Source organism: Phocoena phocoena, chromosome 1 (genome assembly GCF_963924675.1).
Source record: "Phocoena phocoena chromosome 1, mPhoPho1.1, whole genome shotgun sequence".
NCBI lineage: Eukaryota > Metazoa > Chordata > Mammalia > Artiodactyla > Phocoenidae > Phocoena > Phocoena phocoena.
The window spans coordinates 21,833,571-21,858,087 of NC_089219.1; the positions used below are offsets into that span (position 1 = coordinate 21,833,571).

Sequence of the window (24,517 nt, forward strand, 5' to 3'; positions counted from 1 at the left end):
CCTTCCCCAAGTTACATGATGTGACAGCGAACCACCAAATTTTCATGAAAAATAGGGATAAAAAGTATGTGCATATGTTTACTGAATGTGTGCATTAAGTCTTTATGTCAGGATTTTTTTTTTTTTAAACACTAGTCCTTTGGTTTTTTATTAATTAATTAATTTATTTTTGCTGTGTTGGGTCTTCGTTTCTGTGCGAGGGCTTTCTCTAGTTGTGGCAAGTGGGGGCCACTCTTTATCGCGGTGCGTGGGCCTCTCACTATCGCGGCCTCTCTTGTTGAGGAGCACAGGCTCCAGACGCGCAGGCTCAGTAGTTGTGGCTCACAGGCCTAGTTGCTCCGCGGCATGTGGGATCCTCCCAGACCAGGGCTCAAACCCGTGTCCCCTGCATTAGCAGGCAGATTCTCAACCACTGCGCCACCAGGGAAGCCCTATGTCAGCATCTTTTAATCTGGACATCATAATTCATTGATCCATTTCAAAGCTAGAGGTTTATATTTGTAGGTTAAATTTTATGTATTTCTTTGGGGAAAAAGAACCATACCTTTCTTCAGAATCTTAAAGGGATCCATGACACAGAAAAAGTTAAGAACTACTGTTCTGAGGCCTAACCAGAAGTCAGTTATGCACAGACTAAAACTGGAGTCCTCCAGCTTTTATAAAATGTGCTAAGATTCTGAAGTTCTCTGTGACAAGCATATTATAGCTACAGGGAGAGTGGAGTCGGAGTCATAAATAAAGTCTTTTCATTCTTGGTACTTTTCTGTTCACAGCATCAGGTATTATATTCAGTCTGCCAACGACTCATCGTTGTCTGGTTACAGTGTTTAAATACTCCTCACCTGAGAAGGAAGGCCAATAGCATGGTAACAGTGACTTAGACCAGAACAAAGCAATCTTCACCATCACCTGTTGGATGAAATGCCCTTAAGCCAAATGTAGAGCTTACCAGAGGAAAGTCTCTGTGATGCAGGAGCAGGTACCATGACACTAGGCTTCTCCGTCTGGTATGTGGCTGCTGCTAAGGTGGTACTCTCAGCATCACTGTTAGTCTGGCCTGTGACTCCAAAGCTGGAGCTGGGGTAGCAAGCCTGGTACTGACTTTGACCAAGGATAGTATAGGTGGGATAGTCCTGTAGGTCAAAGGGAATAAGGGAGGAAAATAAGCCACTTAGCCAGAGCATAACATTAATTTCAACACAAGAGACTTTCATGTCCCTCTTTTTCACAATTATTTCCCTAAAACATTAACCCGACTTCTTATTTACCTAACCTATATAGTCTTCCACCTAAACCAATGATTTTCAAAATGCATTCTGTGGAAACCTAAGAGTCAAGAGGACACGCCTCAGGGACTGTCTTTGGGATGAGGTTAAGGCTGAGAGCAAAGTGTCCCATACACTGTACACACAATGTCCCTTTTCTACTATACCAGCCTTTTTTTTTTCTACTTTATGTACAGAATTTCTGCACAGAATTTCTGAAGGAGAGTCTACTCCTTAAGAAGTTTATAAAGCACTGCACTAGGTGATAGTGCTTTTAAGCACAGATGAGCTTAAACAAAAAAGTGAATACCCTACATTAAAGTTTCCCAGTTTAAAAACTGAGTATCTCTCTCTCTCTCTCTCTTTAAAAATATTTATTTATTTGGCTGTTCAGGGTCTTAGTTGTGGCATGCGGGATCTTTAGTTGCAGCATGCAGGATCTAGTTCCCTAACCAGGAATCGAACCTGGGGCCCCTGCATTGGGAGCATGGAGTCTTAACCACTGGATCACCAGGGCAGTCCCCTCTCTTTTTTTAAATAATCAAGCTTTCTTTAAAAATAAAGTTTCTTTAAGATATTTGAAGGGAACTTTTGGTAGCTTCACGGGCACATACATGACAAAACTTATCAAATCATACAATTTAAATCTGTATAATTTACTGTATGTCAATTACACCTTAAAAAAGCTGTAAAAAATGGGTATGATGCACAGCTCAAATACACACCTTAAAAAAATTCCACTGATAATTGATACTGGTGACAAGCAGGAAGAAGCTAACTGATCAGACCAATTATTTATAAAGAACACTGAGCATCTACCACAAGCCAAATATAATTCACAGTGTGAGTGTTTGTGTGTGTATGTGTTGGTACATGGGAGTTAAAAATCTAGCAGGATAGAAGACCAAAAACCATTTCCAACAAATTAGCAATAAACTGTATGTCAAATGAGTAAAATACAGAGGAAGACAACTATCACTGCAGACTGTGACAGAGAACTTTCTGAGACAAAGAAGCACAGGGGATAGGAAAAGGAACAGGCCCTGGAAAGGTTTTATTAAGGGGCCAGAGATGTTGAGTTGGATGAAACAAAGGATCTCTGTAGGCCTGAATGACTGGTTAAGGATTGGATTGGATTCTTTACGCAGTGGTGTATAGTTTGTGTGGGAGCAGAAAATGGGGATCATCAAATTCAAATAAATAAAAATATGAAAAGATTCTGAGCAGGTGAGTGACAGGATAAAATGTGGCATTTAAAGAAAATTAATCAGATAGTGTTTTAGAAAATGTACAGGCACGGTGAAAAATTAAAGATGAGATGAATAGTTAACTCAAGATTAAAGAGGAAAAAGCTAAACCATGGGAAACGACAGCAAAAATGAAAAAGCAGGGATTTCCCTGGCAGTCCAGGGGTTAAGACTCCACGCTTCCACTGTAAGGGGCACAGGTTAGATCCCTGGTCAGGGACCTAAGATTCTATATGCCATGTGACGCAGCCAAAAAAGAAAAAAGAAAAAGAAAAAGCAGGAAAGAATTCCAGAAATGGCTGGATTAGGGCTGGGTAAGGAAAAAAAAAATCGAAGATGACTGGTCTGGTTTTAGGCCTAGGTATATTAAAAAATAGTGTAACTGACAAGAGTTGAGAAGCCATAGGAAAAAGTGGTATTACTTTTGGAGGACAGGGAAACGGAAGAAAGGGTGGAATGAAAGGCTGGTTTTAGATATGGTCAACTTAGGGAAATAATAGGATATTAAAAAAAAAAGCCCATCAATCAGCAGGAAGCCTGTAGATATCATGAAGTCAGGACTAGAATCTTCATTTTGGAAGAAGTAAATGGACATTGTGAATGTGGTTAAACATTCCTGGGGATGAAATAATAAGCATGTGGAAAACTAAATAGAGACTGTCCATGACAGAAGACAGGATATGCAAAGGGAGAGAGATGTTACCCTGAAGAATTCCAGGTACACAGCAGGAACTCAATAAATACCTGTGGACTAAAAGAATGAACAAATGCAAAAACAGTCAAAACAAAAAAGTGAACCAGAATAGCAATGTTAACTGCAGCCACAAAAAAAGATCCATGGAGGCAATGGGTGATAATACTAATTGCTGCAGAGAAAACAACAAATAAAAACATAACAACAAAACCAAAAAAACCCTAAAACGCTGAAGATGTTACAAGTGATCTAAACATACAGAGTTAATAGAATAGTGACCAAGACCAGACTAATTCACAAAGAAATGAGTGGCTAAGTAAAAAAAAGTCAAAGTAATATTTCCACAAACATTTATTATGTGCCTTCAATGTGAGTACTAGGCATTTTTCTGAACTCTCAGAACAAATAACTGAACAAAATAGAAAAATAAATCCCTACCCTTACGGAGCTTACATTCTTGTAGCAGCAGGGTAAGAGACAGACACACACACAGTAGATAAAGGAGCAGATATAATCATATCATTCATAGTCTTAGCAATGGAATGAGAGAAACTGGGTAGTAGCCTGAGAAACCATCCAAGGTCTCAGTCCTGAGGGCATCCAGAAAAAGGTCTCTCCACAGTCCATACTGGTTGTTCCTTAGATTGGCAAACTGATAATGGAAAGAAGAGAGGAAGAGCTAGCTAGATGAACCATATCAACAGGAGAAACAAAAGCAGCACCGTACCTGGTTTGAGATGCTGGAAACTGCTGCTGCTGGAATATTGGCAATAGTAGACGAAGTGGATATCAGGCTGGCATTTGTGCTTGAAGCTATAAGATTGAAAGTGTTAAAAGATATTATGTAAACGCCTAAATGAAATTCAAAATATATTCTGTCCTAAGTAAACAGATCTATAAGGAGATAAAAAACATTGGCAAAGGAAGTAAATACTATATACTGGTTTTGCTCTTTTGCATGCCATACCTTAATTTAGACTTGATTAGAAATAAAACAGTTCACACATTTTTGTTTCAACTTGAGTCTTCAATTATTCCTACTAAAGTCCTAGAAGGATACAACACAATGCACTGGTTCATACTAATGAGACCAGTGAAATCAGAACCTAAACCAAATCACTCCAGTCCATCTTCTCTTGGCAGCTGAAAAATAACTCACCTGCAGTGTGACCTACTGACACCAGCAGAAACAACAAGAACTCTGGCAAATCCACGTGTTAAGTCCTACACTGTGATATTTACTGTCACTTGCCCCAAATTATGCCTTTCCTGGTGCAACACAATTACTCTGAGAAATTGATGTAGTTTTCCAAATTCTAAAGTGCTTGGAGTTGCTTCAACAAACACCATGTTCTGGCATTTAATGATTTCACCCATGAGCCTGGAAAAATTCGGAAAACACATTCAATATTATTCTGGCCAGGTAAAAATTTACTTCATAAGCTACTTAGGCTGCCTGTCTCACGACAAGAAATTTGGGTTTTTTTCACACCCTTCTATCACAGATTCCACCAGGGTTTTAATAAAATCCTCAGTGACTAGTATTTGTCACAGTGACGTTTCTCAGGTGGACAATGTAGGTGAAATTGTGAGGTACTGCTCTTGAACTCCTCTCTTTTGCTCATCATAAGCATACTTATACATGGTTTCTACCGCAGTCACACACACCATAAAGGCTCACCATCAGGTAAACCACACTATCTGACTACCTATCCCATTGGCGACAAAGTCCTCTAGAGGGAAAGTTATTAGGAAAACCTCCATTAAGAATAGTGCAGGTGGGACTTCCCTGGTGGCACAGTGGTTAAGGAATCCACCTGCCAATGCGGGGGACACGGGTTCGAGCCCTGGTCCGGGAAGATCCCACGTGCCGCAGAGCACCTAAGCCCATGTGCCACAACTACTGAGCATGTGCTCTAGAGCCTGTGAGCCACAACTACTGGAGCCCGTGCACCTAGAGCCCGTGCTCTGCAACAAGAGAAGCCACCGCAATGAGAAGCCTGCACACCACAACGAAGAGTAGCCCCCGCTCACAACTAGAGAAAAGCCCGCGCGCGGCAACGAAGACCCAACGCAGCCAAAAATAAATAAATAAATAAATAAAATTTAAAAAAAAGAAAAAGAATAGTGCAGGTGAACAAATGCAGCAGAAACTTGAGGGGACTGGTCAAAATCATACGGAATTTTTATCCCTTTCCCCAAGGGTACTCTGCTTAGAAGAAAGTCTAGAAGAGATTGAAGTAAATTAGATAAAAGGAACAGCTACTGCTAGCTTTCAGAAGAACTTGGGACAAAGAAGAGTTAGAGTAATTTGTCCACAGTCATGGGGTTAAAGGTAGATGGTCAAAATGACAGCTGTGATCTCCCAATTCTTCATCCAGTGCTCTTTCTTTCCTCAGAGTCAGTGGCTGAGCTAGGGATCAGATTTTGTCACTATCCAGGGAGATTTTCTTTTCTACAGTACTCCTTCCCCCAGGTAAACTAAAGGATTCTTGTTTACTTTCTTAAACCCAACACCTAAATGAAACAGATTTTATAATTTATAGATGATAGTTTCTCCCCATCAATATTTTTTCCCTTAAGGGGGAAGTCCTAAGAAATCATTGTATATAAGCTAAATGACTCTACAAGTAGTTTTTAATTATTCTTGTAGGAAAAGAACTTTGAGTACATTCCAGATTCTATTACCAGTACATTATGCTAGGCAGGCCTGCTGGCTAAACATAGGTGATTTAATGTGGGAAAGAAAATGAAGTATTTAATCTCTTAAGTTTATCTCTCCCAGCAAACTCCATTTCTAGATCAATTTTTCTTTAGCCCTAATCCTAACATATATTCCTCTTTTCCTCCCATTTACTTTAATTCTATTCTACCTTCTTAATGATTTATAAACGGTTACAGGTACAACTCATTCACGTCTGATATCTGCACACATGGGGAAAAAGGTGCTCTGACAGACAAGGTAGTTTTATAAATTTAACAATTTTCAGATCACTTACAGAATTGGGCTGGAGGTAAAAAGGGAGACCTTACAAACAACTGGCCACATACTCTTAATTATCCCTGACAGGAAGTTTAATGACTTGATTAGCTAGTTGTTGATACCAAGTTTTTAACAAGTACAGTACTAAAAATCACAAATTCCTCTCAGCAATAGTGGCTTCTATTACAGGAAATGTTGGGCTGCTAACCTAGAAAGTTTATAGGGCTCAATAACAGTTCTTTCTCCAACTCAATCAAATCATTTCTAACATGTGTTATTCATTCATTCATTTGTTCATTAAACCAGGGTCTACTATGTGCCCAGAAACAGTTCCAGCCACTGAGAAGTAGAGTACTGAACAAGACAAAGTCCCTGCCCTCATGGCGTTTAAATTCTAGTGATAAAAGTTAGATGATAATTAAATAAATAGTATTTATTTAGGCTCTTGTAACCAGCATTGAACCCAAGCTAAACTCATTTTAAAACATACACAATCACTACATGCTGTACCCCCTGCACAACTATGACCAGAAAGCCAGGCACCTCAAAAAAAAAGCAATGATCATCCTACATAAATATACATCTAGGTCTCAACAACAACAAATTCAACTGCAGATTTAAAAAACAAAAGCAGCAGCAATAAAATATGCAACAAAAATAAATTTAGAGGCTAAAATAAAACTCAAGTGGTAACTCCTATTGATACATATATTTAAAGACTATTAGCTCTCCAAATGCCAATGGCATGGCCAATTGTTTTCCGATAGTTCCCACTCCTGTTTTGCAACAGAGCTGTGAAATCATAAAGCTTCTGAGAACCATGCCCCACTAGAGATCCACCTGAAACAGTCAGGATACAGATAGCTTTAATCAGAAGACTGTGGTTATAGAACTGTGAGAGGCACAGTTAAGTGACATTGCCCCAAAGCTGGAGGGTAAACCCAAGGGTTAATGGCACATAGAAGTTGGTGCAAGATTTAGTTTCTACCCACCTCTCTAATTTTATGAATGTTTCTCTACCACCCATGCTCACCCAGCTTTTGAGTTACTCAAAACAAGAGAGACTCTTTCTCACTCAAGGACCTTTGCAACGCTGCTCTCCCTGCCTGAATTGTTGTTCTCCCTGGTCTGTCCCTCTTGCCCTCCAGCATGATCATTCCTTCTCAGCATGTCTACTTCCAGAGAGACTCTCTCTGGACTCCTCTATTAGAACTAATTCCTTTCTTGTTTTCCCAGTCACAAGAACCAATTCTTTTTTCCTCTCAGAGCACTTTTCAAAACCTATTTATTTACTTGTTTGTTTTCTGCCTCCCCTCCTAGTCTGTAAGCTCCATGAAGGCAGAATCTTACTACCTTATTCATCACCTCCAACGTCTAGCAAAGCACCCGGCCTACAATAGGTGAAGCTCAATAAATACTCGTGGGATTCATGAATAGCATGTCAAGGTTATCAAAAACAAGCAAAGTGTGAAAAACTGCAGTCAAGAGAATCCTAAGGAGCCACATGACAATCAAATGAAATGTGGTGTCCTGGATGGGGTCCTGGAACAGAAAAAGGACATCAGGTAAAAACTAAGGAAATCTAAATAAACCTAGGATTTAATTAATAATAATGTACCAATATTGGTTTATTAATCATAACAAATGTTCCATTCTAATGTGAGATGTTAATAATAGGGGAAACTGTGTGCAGGGCAGGGAGATATATAACTCTCTGTATCATCTGCTCAATTTTTCTACAAATCTAAAACTACAATAAAAAAGTCTATTAAAATACAAAACAAATCTCTTAGTCAACAAAAGACTCTTGTGTGTTACCAACACTATCAGAGCCCAAAGACATTCACTGAAATTCAAGGTTGGGTTAAAATTAATTCTGAAATTTCTGAAATTAATTTTGCTACTTGAATTTTAATTATTTAAATCATCTCAATTGAAGAAAATAACCAGAGATTGGGCCACACAGTCACAGACACTCTAGGAAAAGGTTGATATAAAGACGCCAGATTTAATCAAAGGGTTTTCATGAGCACTGAAGTATAAACTAAAGAAAAGGTTTTGATCAGAGCTGATCAATCCAGAAGTGGAATTTGCTGTAATTTCCCTAACTTCCCCTGGGAAGATGGGCTACTGTCAATTGTTGAAAGCTTCTGGAGGGGATGAGGGGACATTGCTGTTTTGACCACTTAAAAAAAAAAATTAATACAATGCTCCTTGTTTTTATTCCGTGGAATGACTGGGTAGTTACACAGGGGGGAAGATGAAGCCCTGGAGAGCTGACATTAATTATCTGTGCTAAAGGAAATGAAAAGTGGGGGTGAGCAGAGTGATACTGATAAAGGAGGATCCAGGTGATTCAAATGTGCCAGTAATACCCATATTTCCTTTTAGCCAATTGTTACCACTTGCTTTCTACCAACTTTTTCTCAGAATAAATGGCAAAAATTGATAACTTGATGGTTCATTTCTGCCTTAATTTCTACCCTTTGCCAAAGTTCTAATGGCAATATAATGGGCCAATAGGTTAACCAGAAAAGGGAAGGGAAATGAATTTAAATACTTGCAAGTATAGGTTCTCAATTATGGGGGTTGATATTGATACCATGACTTCTACATTGAAAATCATAAACATTACACCCACGTGCTGGGGTCAGGCTGCCCAGCTTACATTCTTGACTTATTTACTGTGTGTCTTATGTGCCAAATCTGTAAAATGAGATTAATGGCAGTACTTCCCTCATAGGTGTGTTGTGATTACATGAGTAACACCTATCTGTTAAAATAATGCTAAGCACATAATATGCACTTAACAAATACCAACAGTGATCATTATTAGCACAATGGAGGAAATTGGGTTAATTGATCTAAAGGGAAAAAATGTACTAAAAGGTAAGAAATTAGGATAGTGGCAAATGAGGTTGAAAGCACAGCTTCATGACTTTTTTAAAGCAATGGGTCTTAAAAGACCCCCAAAAGGTGGTTCCTCTTGTTTTACAAAGAGGGAGAAGTAAGTACAGCTATCAGGTTCCTCAAATTCAAGGTACAGGTACAGACGAGTGGTGGTTCTACACCTTGGGAGAGGATTATTAATATAAAGGAAGAGAACTCCTTGCTTTTCTTTCATGACCTAGGTGTAGTCATCAGAGATATATCAGTTTAGGAGGGACTTGGCTACTAGATTTGCCTGTAGTTGGACCCCAAAGCCTACCAAAGTAGAGGAACACTTTATAAAAATGAAAGGGAGTAGAGGAGAAGACAAAGTCATGCTCTTCAGTTTTTTTCCTCCTGGTTTGTTCCCATTTTAGAAAGAAAGAAGGGGGAGGGTACAAACATAAAAAGAAGGGAAAATAATTAAGAGGAGACTCCGTAAACAATAAGAGAAAAAGGTAGCTCAGAGCAAGGTCTTAGGAATGTAGTAACCAGTTGTTCCCAACAGACTAAGAAAAAGTAGTCCTCAGTCATTTTATTGAAAACAGTTAATACTGAAAATCAAAATATTTTGTTTAATATAATCTACATCAAAACAGTTTTTCATCATCAAAGTTTGTATTTTAAGAATACCTAGGACTGGGCTTCCCTGGTGGCGCAGTGGTTGCGAGTCTGCCTGCTGATGCAGGGGACACGGGTTCGTGCCCCGGTCCGGGAAGATCCCACATGCCGCGGAGCGGCTGGGCCCGTGAACCATGGCCGCTGAGCCTGCGCGTCTGGAGCCTGTGCTCTGCAACAGGAGAGGCCCGCGTACCACAAAAAAAAAAAAAAAAAAAAGAATACCTAGGACTGGTTTTATAAGGAATAATATTTAAAAGCTGGGAGAAATCAGGAGAAAGGAGGCAGATGAGAAGCCAAGTAGATGGACATTAATTCCAAATTTGGAGCAATGATAAATTCCCTGCATTGGACTTGGAAGGGTAAGGAATTAACTCCACAGTGCCTTTTGAGTTTCTTTGTCTTCATTCCAAATAGTCCTGTCATAATTCTAACCTTTTAGAGGAAGAACTCAGGAAGGCAGAGATGTTTAGAGTTCAAGCTTTAATGCTATGCTTTCCATCACAAAATAGAAACAACACTGAATTTTTTGAATGAGAAAAGCTCACCAAGAAGTAGTAAATGGGGGTGGAGGTATAACAAAAACCACAGCAGAAAAGCGGCACACATCTCACAAAGCAGCACTCAATCCCACTTTCCAGTCTATTTGGACTTCACATAAAAGAAGTCAGCAAAGCTCTAACCCACGGAGTCTTCTGCTCATTTACAGGACAAAATGCCACTGAGAACAGACTAGAACAAAATTAGACAGGTTTTCTGGACACCAACGTGCAAAAGAGGAGTCTTCAATTCTATTAAGCAGTTCACAAAAGCTTAAACTACTTATGAACCACACTCCTAGGTTCTAGTTTGTCTAACACAAAAAGCATGCACAAATGCAAATATCCTACATTACCCAGTATGTCTGGAGATACAGGTAGATTAAAAACAAAAAACAATAATAATTTTTTTAAAAAAACAAAAAAACAAAACACACACAACCATGCCTGTTTACCTTGAATGGGATAAGAATAATGTGCTGGGCTTGGCTGGCTTGTGGTTAACCCTGTAGTGCAGGTAAGAACACTGTGTTGACTTGGAGATGGAGTCTGAGTTAAACCACTTTCAGGTTTCATACCTGGCCACAATGCACCTGAATCAGATAAATTGGACCAATTACAAACAAAACACTGGAACTGAGGAGCATGGTTATGCTTTCAAATATCAGCCAGTAGGTTTAAAATCAAAATCTTAAAACAAAAATAAATTTGCTTGTAAGAGAAAATTATTGAATCTCCCACTCGTAATATACCACAAGCAAATACAATTTCAAAGAATTGGGGAATGGGGCCATAGAAACAAAAATCTTGTCAAAAACCCAATAGTGATATGTATGTATGTAAGTTCACTTCAGTGGATGGGGAAAATTGATCAGCATTCAGAAAAAGGGCTGCTGACACCCTACCATTGTTGTAGAGTGCCTGACATTCCTGTAGAGTGATAAATCATTTATCTGCATTGTCTAGGTAGGAGACATTCCACATACGTTTAAAATTCACTTACCCATTAAACAAGCACCAGATTTTTCTAAAATGTATGTATACTTCTCTGCCTTCTTAAGCTGGTTATTTTGTTACCTTTATTTCTTCTGATTAGGAAAGACAAACCTGCTTACTTTTATAAATTAAAAAACATTAACAAATATAATTTCTAATTTTTAGAAATAATAAAGTCATATATAATCCCACCATCCAGACTTAACTGCTATTCAGTTTGCATAAGAGTCACTCAGATTTCTTCTGTTTACTAATCTTTTTTTTCTTCTTTTTAATAAAAATGGGATGTTACATGCTGTTCATAATTTGCTTTTCCACATAATACCTGAGACATATCTTTCCCTGTTAGAACATATAATAAGACATCATAGCTATTCAGTTTTGTTTTTATCACAAGGCTCCTAAGTGACAATCTTTCTAAAAAATATTTATATCCTTTCCTGCCTTCTTAGCAGGGAGGAAATAGTGACCATACCTTTTCTCAAATCTATACTGTGCTGTGCTATGTACATTACAGAAACATCCCCAGAGGCTACTGCAATATGTGAAGACATTTGCTTAGTACTAAGTAGAACTCAATTACAGTTCTATGATTTGAAGGCTCTTGTATCACTTTGTCTTTTCTCTGTGATCTGTCACTTCTTGACAATCTCCTGTTTCTGGCTGTATCTCCTTTTTCATTTGCAGTAAACTAGAAAACCATTAAAAAAGCTTGCTTCTACACGACAGCCTAAGGATATCCTTTATGAGTGAAGAGTTTTTGTCATAAAATTTTTTTTTTTTTTTTTTTGGCCACGCTGTGCAGCATGCAGGATCTTGGTTCCCCAACTGGGGATCAAACCCATGCCCCCTGCATTGGGAGCATGGAGTCTTAACCACTGGACTGCCAGGGAAGACCCCAAGTTTTTGTCATAATTTTGGCTATGCAAAAGTCTATTAAAAACCTCACTGTAGGGAGGAGATATGGGGATATATGTATAGGTATAGCTGATTCACTTTGTTATAAAGCAGAAACTAACACACCATTGTAGAGCAATTATACTCCAACAAAGATGTCAAAAAACAAAACAAAACAAAAAAACCCTCACTGTGCTCTGAATAGTTATAGCTACTGGATCAATATAGTTGAAGCTGATAATTAGGCCCAAGAAGATTCATCAAACACATTCCAGGTAAGAAATCAATACCAAGGTCAGCCACAGATTCAAATTCAACATTACCTCACTTCATATACTCTTAATCTGATAAGAAATTTATAAATATATAATGCTTTGAGAGTAAGGACCTCTGCTTCACCAGGGCCCTCAGATATCTTAGTGTAACTCAGATCTGTAAAATTTGTTGATAAGTAAATGTAAGAATAGTAAAAGGAGATGTCAGGGCTTCCCTGCTGGCGCAGTGGTTGCGAGTCCGCCTGCCAATACAGGGGACGCAGGTTCGTGCCTTGGTCCGGGAAGATCCCACATGCCGCGGAGCGGCTGGGCCCGTGAGCCATGGCCGCTGAGCCTGCACGTCTGGAGCCTGTGCTCCGCAGTGGGAGAGGCTGCAACAGTGTGAGGCCCGCATACCGCAAAAAGAAAAAAAGGAGATGTTAAAATCTGAAAAGGTTCACAGTGGAACATGGTAATTGCCTTGTCTCAAACTTTTTTTTTTCATTGAAGTATAGTTAATTTACAATGTTGTTAGTTTCTGCTGTAGAGCAAAGTGATTTAGCTACACACACACACACACACACACACACACACACACACTTTTTCAGATTCTTTTCCATTATAGATTATTACAAGATATTTAGTATAGTTTCCTGTGCTATACAGTAGGTCCTTGTTATTTACCTATTTAATATACAGTAGTGTGTATGTGTTAATCCCAAACTCCTAATTTATCAAACTAAAGCATTAAAAAAACAAGACATATTCTTTTCTCACCTACTAAACACATGAAATAACATATTTGAGGAGATTAAGGAATGCCAACATCTCTATAGCACAAATTAGGAGGGTTGCCCTCCACCCCCTTCCACCCCTTGGTTCATGATGATTTTCAGTCTTGCCCAGTAAGCCACAGCTTAATTCCTTGTTATGGCTGACATTTAACAATAAAAAATATTTGAGAATGTAGTTTTTTTAAACATTTGTGATGTGAAATTTGAATATTAGTGCTAAGATTCTTGGTGGTTGACTATCACACTTTTTAGAAACATAGAAACAACTTGCCTTTTCAATGTCACAATAACTTTCAGATTTATTGTAATCAATGTGTTTTTTTCCTAAATAGGTTCTGAACCTGAGGTGTTGGGTTTGTAAACATGTTTATTATTACACTGTCCTAAAATACTATCTTACTAATAAGAATAGTATTAACTGAGAGAGTTTTGCTAGTCTCATTATTCAGTATGTATTTTTAAAGTTTCAAAATGTAAAATTTCTATAAACTGGTCCATCTTATAAGGTCAGAAATTAGTGCAAAATGTCCAAGACAAGTAGAGAAAATAATAGATAGATTTGAATGTTTTGGGGCAGAAATATAAAGTAGCTATTGAATATTATTTTATGAAGAACAGAGGAATAAAAGACAATATGGACACTGCCTCCAGTATCACTGTAGCCCTGCTCTTTAAGTGTGTGTGTATCTATCCGTCTATCTTCCTTTAAAAGCACTCTTTGCAGAATTCCAAGTAACAAGTAGCATGACCAAATGGTGTGACTGTAGAGCACTAAAGCCAGCAGCAAAGAAGAAATGAAATCCCGGCTTCCTGACTCCTGGTCCACTGTTCTTTGCCTACAAGTAAACTTTCTCAAGTCATTTTAAGTACCAAGAGCCTGATGTAGAGCAGCAGCTGATCTAAAAATGGCAAAGGAAGTCTGCCTCTGAGTGCTGTTCTCGTGCTGCCCCACAGTGGGGTCTTATCACAAACTCTACCCAAGTTTCTCAGCACAAATACTTCCCCCCTATTGGCTAGTCACTAACCAAACTAATCTGAGCAGTTCACTTTGCAGTAATATATATCAGAGTAGTGGAAATTTAGAGAAGATTAGTTTGGTTAAAAATCGAAGTACAGGGCTTCCCTGGTGGCGCAGTGGTTGAGAGTCCGCCTGCCGATGCAGGGGACACGGGTTCGTGCCCTGGTCTGGTAAGATCCCACATGCCGCGGAGCGGCTGGGCCCGTGAGCCATGGCCACTGAGCCTGTGCGTCCGGAGCCTGTGCTCTGCAGCAGGAGAGGCCACAGCAGTGAGAGGCCCGCGTACCGCAAAAAAAAAAAAAAAAAAAAGAATCGAAGTACATATAAATGCTAAAAAAAACCACATGAAAGAATATCTTGTTGATTTAATACCTCACTGGGATGAGCTCTTATAAATACTAAGTAATTTAATCTGAGTACTTTTGTTAACTATAAGTAGATGTATATTATAGAAAATTGGGAAAATATAGAAAGTGAAAAGAAAAAAATTGCATAGTCTCATCACACACACAAAAAATACAGACAAGGCTTCCCTGGTGGCGCAGTGGTTGAGAGTCCGCCTGCCGATGCAGGGGACACGGGTTTGTGCCCTGGTCCGGGAAGATCCCACATGCTGCGGAGCGGCTGGGCCCGTGAGCCATGGCCTCATGAGCCTGCGCGTCCGGAGCCTGTGCTCCGCAACGGGAGAGGCCACTACAGTGAGAGGCCCGCGTACCGAAAAAAAACAAAAAAACAGACAATTCTCACTTTTGCACGGGACTGTGTTAACTGAAACCTGTACACATTGGAACTGTGTCCTCACTTTGCATGATTCCTTGGTAATTGAGATCAAATCTGTACTGCCTGTACTGTTAACATTCAGTTTTTCTTCCAAACTATTCTTTATGTACATATTTTTAAAAACTACTAACTTGGTATATTATATTGTATTTTTAGTTTTATATACTGCTTTTTTCAATTAATAATAAACGTTTTTCAAGACACTAAATATTCTTTAAGAATATGATTTATAATGGCTACACAGTTTTCCATTCTATGGATACACTGCAATTTAACATATACCTTTCAATTCAATATGTCTGTTGTTTCCAATCTTTTGCTATTATAAATAATGCTGTGATGAATATCTTGGTAGTAAATTTTTGTGGTTATCTCTAATTAATTCCCTAGGATAAATCCCTAAAAGTAAAATTACTGAGGGATATGGCATGAACATCCTTAAGACTCTTAATACATACTGTCAAATCTCCATCTCATATTAAAGTTCTTTTAAAAGAAGGTAGAACAATGGCAGTTAAGCCAATCTTTTATGAGCCCCTAAAAACGAACGAGTACCCTTTCTCTTACACGTACTCATGCAGATCACTGGAACCTCAAATCCTCATTCTACCATCTCACCAGATTTCTATATAGCCCTGAAAAGATATGACCACCATTCCTTTACTTTTAAAGATTAGTCATAATATGGGCTTCCTAGATTTCCTCTAGTCTTTTCTCACTTCTTTAAAAGGAGGAAACTTTTAAATTTCAAACTCAACTGTGAGATTAACTTTTTCATACAGACCTAAATTTATGAGCACTTCTGGAATTAAACAGACCGGGGTGCACTTCTAATCCTAGGCATTTACTAACTGTATGACCTCAGGTTAGTCACTTAATCTTTCTAAGCCTGTTCCCTCATCTATAAAAAGGGATAATGCTGCCACTTACTTTTTAAGGGTGGTCCTGAGGATTACTTAAGAAAGTAATGTAAAGTGTGAAGCACTCATTCTCAGCATACTGCTTGCGTAGTAAGCACTCAATATTATTACAATATATTATTACTGTATAAATATATAACATACAATCATATTACAGTAAGATTTTCTAAAGCTCTGTTTACATCTGAAATAAAATAACAGACTAGCTAATCTAGTTTTAGTGCTGACAGGCGACACTGAGATAATAAAATTACCAAAATCTTCACAAGAAAAAAAGAAATGGAGCCTTTTTTTTAACTGAAGTGTAGTTGATTTACAATACTGTGTTAATTTCAGGTGTATAGTACAGTGATGCAGTTTTTTTGTTTTTTGCAAATTATATTCCATTATAGGTTATTACAAGATATTGGGTATAATTCCCTGTGCTATACAGGAAGAAACGGAGTGTTTTACATCTGAGTGATAGAAAAGAAAAGAAGCCATGTGTAACATAAGAAAATGCCTTTCAAAAATACAGGCACTTTAAAAAGCATTACACACACACACACAAAGTATTATAAACATTTCCTTAAAATTTCCTTTATAAAATTTAAGAATATGCCATACCTATCATTCAAAGGCAAATTAAGCTAGTGAACAGTTCTCTCTGAATTACTGATAAGAAAAACTTATTAAACAAGTTTCCCTCACCCCCAATTATTAAACAGAAATAGATTAATAAAAGAGCCTGTTATAACCAATATTTCTTTATAAAATAAACACTGTTTCCTTCAAGTTTTTAACAGGGATCTACCTATTTTACAGATTTTTCTTTCTTTCTTTAAAATGAGAGAAATGCTGTGATTATAAAAGATACCATAATATCTAGGACCTATATGCACATGGCATTGTGCTAGGTATTCCAAAATCTGAGTTCAGAGATATAATAGGAGTTTTATTTAACACTGAACAGCAGGATCAATCAACTGTTCAACAATGTCATAAAGCGCTTTTGGCTTTCTAATAAAGAATTTAAATCAAAACAGAGAGTAAAAAAAAATGTGAAATACTTTATACTTGCTAGCCTATTGTTAGCCAGCTGTTGATAAATTAGCTTTAATATATGCAAAAAGAAATAAACACAAACATATTCACAGAGTCCTGCTTCCAAAAGGAAGCTCAGTCTTGTCTGGTTAAATATATCAGAAACATAAAAGTTTAGTATATACCGACAGGCACGAGGCATGGGTGTACAAACAGGAAAACAAGAGCATTTCTGTTTCTCTTCTCTCATGAAGTTATCAACTACCACTACCATTAAACATAACCCCCAATTTTTGTTTCTAGTAGTTATCAGGAGCTAAGGAATGCTAACAAGCCTCAAGATAAGAAAGCTGTCAGTATCATAAAAGAGCAGCCAAATCGGCCAGGAAAACTAGGAATCTCAAAACCAAAGGCAAGCAACACCCAGAATCTGTGGCAATCTGTTTGAAAGATTTTTCTAATTCCTAGCTAGTTTCAATAAAGGCTAACCAGTTATAATTTTATTAACATATTGAATATTTTTTAAAAAATACAGTATTTTCTTAATTTTCTGACACCAGTTCTAGGAAAGCAGGGAAGGGGCAATAAAGCACACTGACAATATCTATCAATTCACACACACACAGAAAAAGCGCAGATATTAAGTGCCCAAAGAACCTCAAACTGACTTCTAGTAAATCATTCTAATTTATAGTTCATGTACAAGATACCTAAAACCAAAGAACAAAACTCTCTATGCACATGATAAGGTTGTACAAAATTGGGGATTTCCCCCTCTAAGACGACTTTCTGGTTCAGCAGAGCAACAACTGATGAGTTTGGGGCAGCAGGGAAGGAGAGGGAGAAATTGACAAAACAGAGCAGGGTTGGTGGGGACAGAAAACTATAAGGTATATTCCATCCGGAATATGTAGATTACTTGGTTTTAGCAAGAAATTAGCCACCTCAAAATATATTTGTCATGGTATCAGGTTTTGTATGGTAAGTCAAATCAACTGTAATTCCTCAAAGAGTTTCCAAACACTTGAAGATTCCAAGCTTTACAGTCAAGACTTAGTATCCTGGAAATAGCTACATTATGGCAGATAAACAACTGAGTATTGAGAAGTTATGATTTTATATGACATGCATCAAATATACTGCTGGAAAGTTGCATACCCAACTTCTATCACACCTGTGCCTGAGCAGGTGCTCTGCCAAGAACAACGTGGCATTTCTCAGCTTCCTGATAGCCGTGCTCGCTTTTGGGTGAAAGACGGAAATTTCTGGGGGATAAAATCAACATTCTTAGCAACTCCTCACAATAGAATGCCTTACCGAAAGGAGGTAGTCCATATGTTTGGGTTGCCTGAGGGTAGACAGCATAGGGTTGAGACTGCTGCAGTGGCTGATACTGAGTCTGCCCAGGGTAAGCAGTTTCCGAAACAGGAACTGAGAGGATATGTGCATAAGGTCTAGAAAAGTTCAAGAAAACAAAAACTTTCATGTGAGAAAAGTAGGGGAAATAGCTAATACCACTAACAGCAAAGCCTCAGCAATGAGGAGACTAACCTGCCACATAAAATGTCTCTTACTATGGTCAGAAAGTAGAATTCTTTTTTCCTTTCCAGGTTCTACTGTCACCTACCTAACAATTTTACAGAAAATTTAATAGCTTCAAATATCTTCCTCCCAAGGTCCAGTTACTATGCCTCAAACATTTGTGGTGTGCCACATGCAAGGCCCTATGTGAGATGCAAGTATGGACTAAACTCGTTTATGCCCTTATGTCTAAATATAGAACAAAACCCTAAAATGACATAAAACTGGACAGAACAGGATTGGCGATTGGCTCCATTCTCCACCTAGCCCTCTGGGCCAAACTAAAGTTCTGAGAGGGAAAGTGGGACTTAGAGAAGAGGGTGAGGCTGGCAGAGAAAAGGCAAGCAACCATATTAGAAAACAGGGAGTACAGGTGTGGCCCAATATCCCCAGATCGAGCCTATAAAATAGAAGTCACATAACTAATAAAATCCAGGAAGTTCAAGACAGGACACAGAATTGCCCCGCTGATACTTAAGCCAGAGTACTGCCACTAGTTGGTGCCAACCACATCAGGTTTAGCTAGAGATTTGAACTTAACAGTGAAACTTCTGGGATTTTAAACTAGCTAGATGACCTGGTCATTTTATCCATGGAATAAGATGGTGCCACATTTTATGCACTGAATTTTTAGATACCGGTTATTTTATCTGATAAGTTATGCTGTACTCATAAGCAAGAAAGTGTCATATGTACCATATAGATCATAACAATAAAATAATGGGGGAAAGGGGTGTTTCAGAAAGGAAAAGATTTTTTTCCCCCCAGTTTTGGGGAAGAAGAAAATGAAGGAAGCCTATAAAGAAATGGTCTGTGAGCTGAGCAGATAGCATGTGCAGAAGTGGGAGAGAAAGGGTGTTTTAGGAAAAGAGAAAAACTCTGGCAAAGGTACAGAGAAAGGGCTTCAGCCTGCAAGCAGCACATATTATATTAAGGCAAAGTATAAGAAGATAGACAGCAAAGACCTTGAATATGAGGCTAAAAGTGTTCAACTGGGAGTCACTGAAATTGTTGAGCAAAGAATGACAAGATCAGAGCTGTCCTTTAATAAAGATTGGTTTGACATTTCTTTGTAAAATGGATTGCGGAAGGTAGCTGAAATAGAGGCAATTAAAAAATGCAATGGTTTTAGCTAAGTGGTAAGGAGGTCTGCATTAAGATAGAAGGCATAGGGACTCCCCTGGTGGCACAGTGGTTAAGAGTCCACCTGCCAATGCAGGGGACACGGGTTCGAGCCCTGGTCCGGGAGGATCCCATGTGCAGCGGAGTGGCTGGGCCCCTGCGCCATAACTGCTGAGCCTGTGCTCTGGAGCCCGAGAGCCACAACTGCTGAGGCCCACCCACCTGGAGCCCGTGCTCCGCAATGGGAGAGGCCGCCAAAGTGAGAAGCCCGCGTACCATGGCGAGGGGTGGCTCCCGCTCACAGCAACGAAGACCCAACACAGCCAAAAATAAATAAATAAAATAAATTTTAAAAAAATTAAAAAGGAAAAAGATAGAAGACATAGCTAATAAGGTGTCCTGAGTACAGCAGGTATACAAATATTTTTTGAACAAATGAATGAATTTGGAATATGCAATATTCACATCTCGGTAGACCCTAAAAGACTGAATTTGAAAATTTCTATTCTTCTTAGCCAGATCTGAGACCAGAAAATAGCTCAGGTTGTAGCTGTTAATCAAATCACATGGGAATGATTTAAAATCTTAATGACTTCAAATGGATTAACCTCCAGATATGATAAAGATCATAATATCATTTTTTATATAGTGTCTTTATAGCTCAAATTATTTTCTTATCTTCTTCATAATGATCTCAGAGAATAGTTTCGGTCATTTCACAGAAGAAGAAAACCACATGAAAATGACTGGCCCAAGAATGCTATTAGTGTTAATACCAGGTTAGAATTTGAAGAACTCATTGAGCTGACTTTTCAATTAGCTCATTTTTTTAACTGACGCAAAATTCAAAAGGAAAAAGTTTTCTTTTTATAACATACCCATACATATCACTCACCTCTGTTACCAAAGGTGAGTGTTCTTTATGTATGCTGCCTATGTAAGCACATCAGAATTTATCCCAGTTTAATAAAGCACACTTGTATGTATCTATGTATGTAGGCTCACTCTAGCAATGCACAACTGCTGGCTCGATATACACACTGTTCTGCACCTACTCATCTTGGAGATGATTAACGTAGTGGACCTTAAATGCTGATCTTACCCCATGAGGCCCAAAATATTGCCTCTTAATGACTTCAACCCACTAAACCTGTTTAATCTCAAGCCTAGTTCTACTCTTCAGGACACTCCTAAAACAATAAACTGAACATAGATTAGGCTGAGAAGTCCCAGTCTGAGGCTGGCTTTAGCTTTTTAAATTGATCTCTCTATTAAAGTAGAGCAAAGACAGAATGATCAGAGGTCAATCAGTAATATGTTTACATCACTAATGGTATTTTGCATTTTTCAGTGCCTATTCATTTTGAGCAAGCTCCTGGGTAACAGTGATCTATTCCAGACAATCATCAACTTTTTAAAAGGATGTTATATAGACTATATTTAGAGGGAATGAAAAAACTGGAGTAGGGAAGAACAAGAAAGGTGAAAATAAGTTAAATGTCAACTTAATAACTTAAATATCAAGTTAAATTTTGCAATGAATCTAGAGAAAAAGCATACAGATTTTTGAAATAATCATTCAACTTACTTTGCAGAATACATTTGTGAGGTATAATCATTGGATGAGCGAGGGATGTAATCGGTGCATGTCATAACTGAAAGAAAGATATCACCAGGAAAAAGTTAGAACATTTCAAAAATGAAATGGGGAAATTTCACGTCTCACTGTATAGTCTTTCAAACTAAATAACAGAATACAACTTGGGCATCAGAAATTTAGAAAGACTATGCAGTAGGAAATACCTCACTCTTCTAATAATGGGTTTAGAGACTTTTAGAGACAGTAAAAGAAGCTAGAATGCAAAGGGTATGGTAAAGCACTCGAAAGTCAGTACCAACTGACCTCTACCTTCACCCATCACTGATCTACAACCATAGATGAAGCAACTTCCTAAGCTCTCAGCTGTGCTCATAGGCAAACTTAAAATGCAAGATTTATGTCTAGGAAACCACATTATACTTCTTCAGCTTATTCATTCTCTGGGTGCTTACCCTATTCTGAATAAAAGGTCATAAGAATGACTTGCAGGAAGACAGATTTGGAGCAAGAACTCAATTTTATTAGAAAACTGTAGCTACTGCTGTACATAATCAACAGCAGAAAGACATAAGTATGCTTCTGTATTACTATTTTTTCAGCTTTGTAGTAAAGGCTTTACGTTTAGCAAAGCAGACACACACCTGAGGAACTGATGCAATACTCTGATAAACCATCAAGTAAAGAGACTTTCACAGCTAGTGTCCTCTTCACTTCCATGACTTCATCCAGAATAGATACCGTCATGAGGCTTGACCCTAATGATTTCATCTGGGATAAATACTGTAAATATTCAACTCAAGTTTGACAGACAGCAGAATCCTATTCATTAGCACTATTTCAGTCCATATTGTAGACAGAGTAACATCACACAGAGCTTGTACCAGACTCCTCAACTGTTCAAGAACTTCCTTCAACAACTATAAAGGAGGTTGCTCTATTGTGATTAGGGACTAAGGGTGAACCAACTAACTTCATGTCCAGCTGGGTTCCCTGAGTGTCTGACCCAAAAAGGGAACCCTGATCAAGATCAGATGCAGGGACAATTCATGCCCAACAGTACGATAAATCATCATCTGTGAGTCTATCATGAATCTTGTCCACTGCCATTGTTCAAAGTCTTTGAAAATACTTAATGGCAATTTGCAGATTATGTTAATCCATAAGCACTTTGACAAAAATGAAGGGGATCTGAATTAGATCTAAAGTTCTTAGCATTCATCGCATAGAATGGAAATTCATTTGAAATTCTACATAATAGTTCCTTCTCTGCTGACAAGTACATTAAAAAACCCAAATCCTTCTCCTCCTCTGATTTAATTTAATTCTAGAAGAGGTCCACAAAACATCCTGGGAGATCTAGGCCAATTTTTACTTCTCTAGAGAATGAATGAGCCTTGATCTTTGCAGTACTTGGGAACTATGAAAAGCTTATCAAGAGTCAGGGCAAGGGACTTCCCTGGTGGTCCAGTGGTGAAGAATCTGCCTTCCAATGCAGGGGACGAGGGTTCTATCCCTAGTCGGGGAACTAAGATCCCACATGCCAGGGGCAACTAAGTCCGCGTGCCACAACGACTGAGCTTGTGCACCTCAACAAGAGAGCCCGCGTGCCGCAAACTACAGAGCCCATGCGCCACAACTAGAGAGAAGCCCACGCACCGCAACGAACAGCCCATGTGCCGCAATGAAAGATCCTGCATGCCTCAAGGAAGATCCCATGTACCGTAACTAAGACCTACTGCAGCCAAAATAAATAAAGAAAATAAACAATTTTTTAAAAAGAGTCAAGGCATAATCTGCTTAAAATCTGTAACTTCTCTGTCCCCTTGCCAAGCTGTGGGACAGCTGCCTTCCTACTAAATTGCAAAAGTATTAAGATCATTATTGTATGTGCACTAAATACCCAAGTCTTCTGTTCCCTTGTGACAAAAAATTGCATGTGAGGTGGGATAATCAAGTTTCAATGACCTATGTCAGCTACACAACAAAGCCAGACCCCAGAATAAAATTACACAAAATGGAAATAGAACCCAAATTTCTTTAGCTTTGTGTAAATAAATCTGGATGTGTTTAACTTTGTACTGGTTAAAAAAAAAAAAAAGCAGTGGAGATGAAGCAAAACCTTGAAATATATCCTGAAGGTAAAACTAACACGACATCCTGATGAATTTGTATGTAAGGAATGAGGAAAACGGGAATACAGGATAATTTCTAGGTTTTCAGCTTGAGTAATTAGAAGGATAGTGAAACCACTTCCAAATATGGGGAAGTTCGGGAAGAGAACAGATTTGGTGAGGGCTAAGGGAATAAAAAGCTTTCACACATTTTAAGTATGACTTTCCTTTTAAATATCTAAGTGGAGATGTCAAGTAGGCAGCTGGATTCACAACTGAAATTAGGTGAGAAGTCAGACTAGAAATACAAATTTGGAATTCGTTAACAATGTATAAAACATTTAAAGTAATGTAGTAATGGATGAGAGGATGCAGAAAGAGCAAAGATGGTAGACTAGAACCAAACCCTGAGGCCCACCAACATTCAGAGTTCAGATAGCAGAAGAAAGGCCAGCAAAGGAGAAAGGTGGGAGAAAAAATAGTGGGAGGCAGGATACAAGGAGAGAAATGTCCACTAGAACTAGCACTTTCAGTTACTGAAAGTAACTAATGACCTTGACAAAAGCAATTTCATTGGAAGAGTGGTGACAGAGGCTAAATTTGAGAGGGGTGAAGGGCGAATGGGAGGTGAGAAAGCAAGTGAGGGCAACTCTTTCCAGAGGTTCCAATGGGTCATGGAACAAAGAGAAGGTCTATATCTAGCGGGGGATGTGGACCCAAAGGACGGTTTTGTGTTTTAAGATGGTAGATACTGAATCATGTCTCTTTACTGACAGGATGGATTAAGAAGAGAAGAACATGACGATGCAGGAATGGTATTAGGATAACCAAAGTACCAAAGTCCTTGGGGGAGGTGAGAACAGACAGGGTATGAAGCACAAATAAAAGGTTTTACCTTTGACAGGAGCAAGAATACTATTCCAAATCTGACAAGAATGAAGGAAGATAACATGGGTACAAACACAAGTAGCTTTGAAGATCCAGTGGTGGTAGGATAATAAGGGAGCTTCCTGTCACAGAGAGCTTCTATTTGAGAAGGAGTCATCAGGTAAGCATGAAGAAAGGTGAATGAGTATGGGTGCTTCGAGAGGAAAGAAGTGGTGTGAAATATTAAAAGGTAAAACTCATGAGTGAAATGTAGTAGGGT

The 24,517-nt window shown here is 38.5% G+C and overlaps 1 protein-coding gene across 3 annotated transcripts in view; it reads right to left on the bottom strand.

Moving 5' to 3' along the window:
* Positions 1-24,517, bottom strand: part of EYA3 (EYA transcriptional coactivator and phosphatase 3) — a 64,254-nt gene that overhangs the window by 24,615 nt on the left and 15,122 nt on the right. Inside the window, exons 4-8 of one of the 3 annotated variants that reach the window (XM_065890782.1) lie at positions 21,248-21,314; positions 18,274-18,410; positions 10,730-10,867; positions 3,934-4,019; positions 950-1,133 (exon numbers count right to left, since the gene is read on the bottom strand). In XM_065890782.1, the coding sequence (XP_065746854.1) occupies positions 950-1,133; positions 3,934-4,019; positions 10,730-10,867; positions 18,274-18,410; positions 21,248-21,314 (612 nt within the window). The remainder of the gene's footprint in view (positions 1-949; positions 1,134-3,933; positions 4,020-10,729; positions 10,868-18,273; positions 18,411-21,247; positions 21,315-24,517) is intronic. The other 2 variants (XM_065890794.1, XM_065890789.1) reach the window with 2 other exon arrangements.